We start from the raw sequence: 6,787 nt of genomic DNA, 5'->3' as shown, positions 1-6,787 counted from the left end.
TTTTTTATCTATATCAATTACAACTGTAAATGGATCAACTCTATCCATATCGGATCCAATATGAATAATTCATTGATCCGATCCGATCCGATAATCCAGTGAATATTTGATTGTTAAATTTATATTCGATTTATTATATTAGCAAATATCCAATCCAAAATTTTAAAAAGTTAGAAAGATAAAATCGATGTTGAAATTAACTTATTATTTACGCCTGTATTTTAAATCAATATGGCCCAAATAGTGAAAAATCCAAGCAATGGTCTATCCCTTATTTATAACTTGTTCCCTTGGTTTATTTTTTGATGCAAGCCAATGTAGGATGACTCGTGACCTTATGAGAAAAGCAAAAGAAAATACCGTACAAACAATTGATGGTGTACATGTAGATAAATTTTTATTTTTTTCATGTTTTGAATTTGACGACTTTTTTTTATTATTCGAAATTGCTTTATTTAAGTGACAAAATAACATGCCATAAAAATATTTAATTAACTCAACTATTTATATAAAATCAAATCGAATTGACTTATATTCATATTTGCTCAATTTAATTAACGGATTATCGGATTCAAATTTTGATCGGATTATAGAATTGAGATCTTAAATTCATCTCACATTAATTTCACTGAATTCAGACCAGATTCAGATTAAAATCCAATCCAATAACGACCCTAACTTCAATACTTGTAATCTATGACCCCGTTTGGCCCCCATTACATTTTATTTTTCTCTATCATATTTTCAACTATACAATCTTCCATAAAATAATATTACACGTAAATCGAAAATTTTTACTTCTTTTTCAACCACTCATTTTTCAAAAAAATACTATTCCACCCATTTCTACTTAAAAAATGAGGGTCAAACGGGGGCTATATGTTCAAAGATCATTCGAGAACTCATTTAGTTCAATATTTGTAGTGTTGCATATTTCATACAAAACGCGAATATCTTGTGTCCCTCTCGTTAGAAAACATTTAGAAAAACAAAGTTGTAATTAGAGGTGGCAAAAGGTCTGAATAGTTGGTCGGCTTGTCGGCTCGATTCATCAAAACTCGGCCCATGGATTTCGGGACGAGCTCAAGCTTGAGCCGAGCAGGAGGTTCGTTTGACGAGCTGAGCGCATGAACCTAAAGTTCACGAGTGCATGAGACGAAAGTTTGAGCTGATCCGAGTTGGCTCACTTTTTTTTTTTATATAAAACATGGGTAGCTAGCTGCCTGTGTAGATGCAAGCAGCTGTGTGCTGCCATTGTTGGCAGTTGTGTTGCCTGCAACTTTATTTTTTTAACGGTCAATTCGTTGAGCCACATGGACTGGCTTGGGCTCGATTCTATTTGGCCTCGAGTTGGGTAGGCTCGGCCTTTTCTCGAACCGATCCACGGACCGTCCAAAACGACAAACCAAATTGACATCCCTAAGTAAGTTTACGATAGCAAGCTCACAATTTTGACTTTTCATGCTTAACAACATTTGCCTCTATTTTGAAATATCCCATATTCTTTCATTTTAATGAAATATCCCCCTATATAACGTTTTCTTTGCTGAATACAAAATATTCTTTCATTTTCTCAACGAAGTTTAATGAAATGATGAATATACCATTCTCTTTAAATAAAACAAAAAGAAAACAAGAAAAAATAACGAATTAATTATAATTGTGGTCTCATTTAAAGAAAATAAAATGCAAGCGAGTCTCAAATAATTAATTTAAAAACTAAATGAACATACAAATTAGTTTTTATATTTTATTTAAAAAATAAAGAAAATAAAGAAAAAATTCACTATATTTTATTTATAGTATTACAACGTATAAGTTAATTTTTATCTTATATTTTGTCTTCAATGAACTTATTTTAATTAGTATATATAAGTAAATCAAATGGACAACGACAACATCATAAATTATATTATCAATGATTATTAATAGTTCTTTGATGAAGAAACCACTGATATATTATTGATGATCTTGTCGTCCTTCATTTGATTTACATATATATAATATATATACTAATTACTGTAAATTTATTAAAACTAACTATATGTCGACAATATTTTAAATAGAAGTGAAAATTTTATTTATTTAATTTAATTTTTAAATAAAATATAAAAACTAACTTATATGTTCATTTAATTTTTTAATCATTTATTTGAGATTTGTTTGCATTTTTATATAAAAATTTGGAATTCCAGTTGCAATTAACTCTTTATTGTTTTTATTTAAAAATGAGGATATATTTATTATTTCACAAGATTTTATTGAGAAAATAGAAAAAGAAAATGTTGTATTCTGCAAAGAAAATATCATATAGGGGATTTTCGACCAAAATAAAAGGATAAGGGGTATTCCACAATAGAAGCAAAGATTAGGGTGTTCTGTGCTAATTACCCTTGACAAATCTATAAATTTGACATTACCCTTGTTTCATCATTCCATATGCTATGTTCCTCAATTCGATTTCGAAATTCAAAGCAATTCTATTCAATTATAAGACAAGCCCATTTTAATTCACTGCCTATTTTATCAATTTCTTTGATTTCTCGGTCGATTGAAAAAGGGTTTTTGTCTTCTGTGGCTTCATCTGATAATAATTCAAGAACGCCTCTGTTTTTGTCGGGCTTGAGATTAGATCGCTCAATGGCAAGCAATTCAAATAACCCACAATCAGTTCATGATTTCACTGTTAAGGTATCCAATTTGCACCTTTTGTTTAGTTTCGGATGATGTTAAGAATTATTTATTTATTTATTTATTTTTTGGCCGGGGGGGTGGGGTGGGGTTTATAATTTATTTCTTAATATTTTTTGTGTAGGATATGGATGTTTTGGAATCTTTTGTGAAATGTGTTTTTTTGTCATGATCTTCTTTATTGTTGTGTAATAGTGGTAGGTAAAATTGTTGGGCATGTTTTGATGTGCAGTATTGGAGATATTTAAGATCTTAAGTCTATGGTATTGGCCGATCATGTCCAATCCTCTCCCCAAACATGACATTTATGGTTTTCCTGTAACTAGTTTAAGTTAAAGTTGCACGAGAATTTGAATTTTTATTGTTAGTTGGGGGGAAATTATAAGAGAATGATTCGAGAATATCATATCTACTTTAGCATTTTTAGAGTTAATTGTTCCAATGGTCACGGAGCTTATATCTATGTCACTTAAATTTAAAATATCGAGATTTGGCAACTGAACTATGGAAAACGTTATACGTTACCCACTAACATAACTTCCGTCTCAAACTTCTAATGCAATTGATGACGTGGCTGACGAAATGCACATGTGACACCTCGTCACACCGTTAAACTTTGAAATAGTCGAATTTTTGCCGCTAAACTTTGAAAAATATCTTCTATTGCTCACTAAATTTTGAGGAGGTTGAATTTTGGCCACTGAACGTTGATATAGTCGAAGTTTGGCCACTAAACTTTGTAAAACATCTTCTATTGCTCACTATAAATTTGAATTTAATTAAGCCTCTGTTTATCTCCCTTTAAAGCATAACTCTTGAATTTTCATTCTCAATTTTAACCATACATTTATATAATAAAATATTTTACACATAAACTCATAATTCTTTTTCCAACTTTCTAACTACATATTCTTCAAAAAATCACTATTTAAACCTCTTTTTTTTTTTTTCTTTTTTTTAAATAATGGCTATCAAACAAAGGCTAAAATTCGTTGTTAAAATTCAAATTTAATTTCATTTTAACATTAAATATATTATGTGTTTCATTGCAATTAGTAGTCATTGTCTTGCAAGTATTGTCTATACCACTAAGAATGATTACTCAATTACAAAGTAGTTAAATTTAATTTTAATTTATTTTGTAGAATTTTAAGCCATTATCATCATAATATTTGAATTTTTTACAACAAAACACACAATAAATTTATTGTTAAATAAAATAAAATTCAAATCTTAATAAAGAATTTTAATTAAATTCAAATTTATTGTGAACAATAGAAGACGTTTTGCAAAGCTGTGCAAAGGAAGTAACTACTAATTGCAATGAAACGCACAATATATTTATTATTAAAATTAAATTAAATTTTAATTTTAACAACGGATTTTAGCCCCTATTTGATGGTCATTATTTTTTAAAAAAAGAAGTTTTAAATAGTGATTTTTTTAGAATGAGTGGTTAAAATGAAAAAAAAATTAAGTTTACATGTAAAAATGATTAAAATGACCATGAAAATTAAAGAGTTTTGTTTTAAAGGGAGATAAATAGAAATTTAATAATATCCAAATTTATAGTGAGTAATAGAAAATGTTTTTTAGATATTAGTGGGCATAGTTCGAATATATCAAAGTTCAGTGCCAAAATTCAATCACCTCAAAGTTTAGTGAGTAATAGAAGACATTTTTCAAAATTTAGTGGTCAAAATTCGACTATCTCTAAGTTTAACGATGTGATGGGGCATGTGCGTTGTCAGCTATGTCATCAATTCCATTAGAGGTTTGAGACGGAAGTTATGTCAATGAGTAACGTACAACATTTTTCAAAATTCAGTGATCAAAACTCGACATTTAAATTTCAGTAAGCAATCGAAAACATAGATATACGTCCAATAACCATTGGAACAATTAATTTTGCATTTTTATATACTCCATTGACAAGAGATCTATCGTTTATTGTGATGGGGCCTAGTCCAACGCACCAAAAGTACCATTAGTTTATACTATTATTTGGAATGTTTATGATGTAAAACGCTTATAAAATCCTACCCCATCCTTGTATTACGTGCTGCAAAAATAGGATATGTTCATGACATATTTCTAATGCTGTGTGTGCATAAAAGGATTCTCATAGTTTGACGTCATGCCCCTAAAGTTGCCTTCATTTATTGTAGCATAATAAAAAAAAGGATTATCTTGTCTGGAATGGATTTTGGCTTTTAGTTGGAGCTAAATTGCTTATTTTTCGTAAATATTGTTGGAATTTGTCTCAATGTTTTTGAATGTGAATGAATTTTTCCATTGTTATCTTAGCATACCTCAATGAAACATGTTATCTAATGTAAATTGCTATTGTTCTGTAATTTTGTGGTTGCAGGATGCTAAAGGGAATGACGTTGATTTGAGCATTTACAAAGGAAAGGTCCTCTTAATCGTCAATGTTGCATCGCAGTGGTGTGTGGTAGCTTCTTCGATTGCTTTTTTTTCTTCTTCTTTGCAGAAAAGTCTCAATTTATGCTTTCGATGGATATCGTAATATATAATAATAAATACTTCTATAATGAAGAATGATTTTGTTTTGCAATAATTTCTTTTCGAAAGACAAGAAGTCTGTAACTCGATAAGGTGATAGAAATAAGCCAGTTTTTATTGGTATCCCTGCAAGCCAATTTCCATGTTTTTATTTTTCATTTGTATTAAATATTGCATTTTCTGTATATTTATTCAGTGGCCTATTTTTATTCTTGCGCTCTTTTCTGAAGAAACTTATCTTATTCCTTGTTTGCTGCAGCGGTCTCACCAATTCAAATTACACGGAATTGACAAAGGTGTATGAGAAGTACAAGGATCAAGGTTTGATTTGGTTTGCTTTTCTTCGCTTTGATTGTGCACTTGGACAATAATTGTGAAGTTTACTTATTTTGTCATTGGGCTGAATTTTCATATTCATGCGACTAAAGAGAGTTGAAAGAAGAAATAAAATTTGGATGCTTAGGAGAAAAAAGTGTAGATGGGAATTTCATTTATAGCGTGGAATATCTCAAATCAATGTTTGTCTCATTAAGTATACTAGTATATATACTTGAAATTGACAACAAAAATGGGAAGTTGCCAGATTAATAAACTGGGATACTTTTGAACTTACAACCAATAATTATGACAAAAAATACGTGAAAATAAATCTATTTCTGTTTTTACATCCAAGTGCATTTTTTGGTAAGTTTTCGGTAAAATGTGTCACGTTTTACTGTTCCATTTAAAGGTATAACCAGTAGCAAGTTGAAACGTAATAACTTTTAAAGCCCTATTTTGTTTTTTTGAGTGCCAGAATTTATGAATTGTTATTTGCCTATCGCACAGGTTTGGAGATTCTGGCATTTCCATGCAATCAGTTTGGCTCACAAGAACCTGGCACTAATGAAGAGATTCAACAGTTTGCTTGCACCCGATTTAAGGCCGAGTATCCCATATTTGACAAGGTAATAATCATTGAGGAGCTTATTTCTAGGTTTTTATAAATGAACTATTTCTTCAGTCAAACAATCTTAATTATGACAAAGGGAAACAAGCGCATTAGCAAAAAGTTGATATGAAGGTTGTTTTGTGGACGGCAATATAGATTATTAAGATGAAAAAGAGGATGATATATGTCTATTAGATGAATTTGTTGACAGGGTTTTGACCGTGATCGTGTTTTCTTGGTTCAGGTTGATGTAAATGGTTCCAATGCTGCTCCACTATACAAGTTCCTCAAGTCGAGCAAAGGGGGTTTTTTGGGGGACAGTATTAAATGGAACTTCTCCAAATTCCTTGTTGACAAAGAGGGGCGTGTTGTTGATCGCTATGCTCCCACAACATCTCCTCTTAGCATCGAGGTAAATATCATCCATACTATCTGGCAATCTCAATTTCATGCATTGGCAAGGTAATCAAGAACTGAAAATTTGTTCCCTTCGTACTTTGCAGAAGGACATAAAGAAGCTGCTCGAGAAGGCTTAAGCATTAGAGCCATCTTGTTATGTCTTTCAGTTACTAGTAATAAACATCCCCTAAGCATTAGAGCCATCTTGTTATGTCTTTCAGTTACTAGTAATAAACATCC

General features: G+C 30.5%; 2 protein-coding genes across 5 annotated transcripts in view; both read left to right on the top strand.

Annotated features, from left to right (window-relative positions):
• Nucleotides 1-6,787, top strand: part of LOC111371783 (probable phospholipid hydroperoxide glutathione peroxidase) — a 24,431-nt gene that overhangs the window by 7,608 nt on the left and 10,036 nt on the right. The window contains exon 7 of one of the 2 annotated variants that reach the window (XM_022993937.1): nucleotides 6,760-6,778. The exons of the other annotated variant lie outside the window; for it this stretch is intronic. The gene's annotated coding sequence lies outside the window, so the exon portion shown is untranslated. Of the gene's footprint in view, nucleotides 1-6,759; nucleotides 6,779-6,787 lie in introns of those variants that run through there. 2 annotated transcript variants of the gene reach the window in all.
• Nucleotides 2,429-6,787, top strand: part of LOC111371782 (probable phospholipid hydroperoxide glutathione peroxidase) — a 14,395-nt gene continuing 10,036 nt past the window's right edge. For 2 of the 3 annotated variants that reach the window (XM_022993935.1, XM_022993934.1), the window contains exon 1: nucleotides 2,429-2,691. In XM_022993935.1, the coding sequence (XP_022849703.1) occupies nucleotides 2,440-2,691 (252 nt within the window). In that variant the 5' untranslated portion in view covers nucleotides 2,429-2,439. Of the gene's footprint in view, nucleotides 2,692-5,062; nucleotides 5,140-5,476; nucleotides 5,539-6,045; nucleotides 6,165-6,392; nucleotides 6,561-6,651 lie in introns of all 3 variants that reach the window. The other variant, XM_022993933.1, reaches the window with a different exon arrangement.

The sequence above is a fragment of the Olea europaea genome, chromosome 22, assembly GCF_002742605.1.
Source record: "Olea europaea var. sylvestris chromosome 22, O_europaea_v1, whole genome shotgun sequence".
Taxonomy (NCBI): Eukaryota; Viridiplantae; Streptophyta; class Magnoliopsida; order Lamiales; family Oleaceae; genus Olea; species Olea europaea.
The sequence above is the reverse complement of the archived record's forward strand: the minus strand, read 5'-3'. Positions and strand labels throughout refer to the sequence as shown.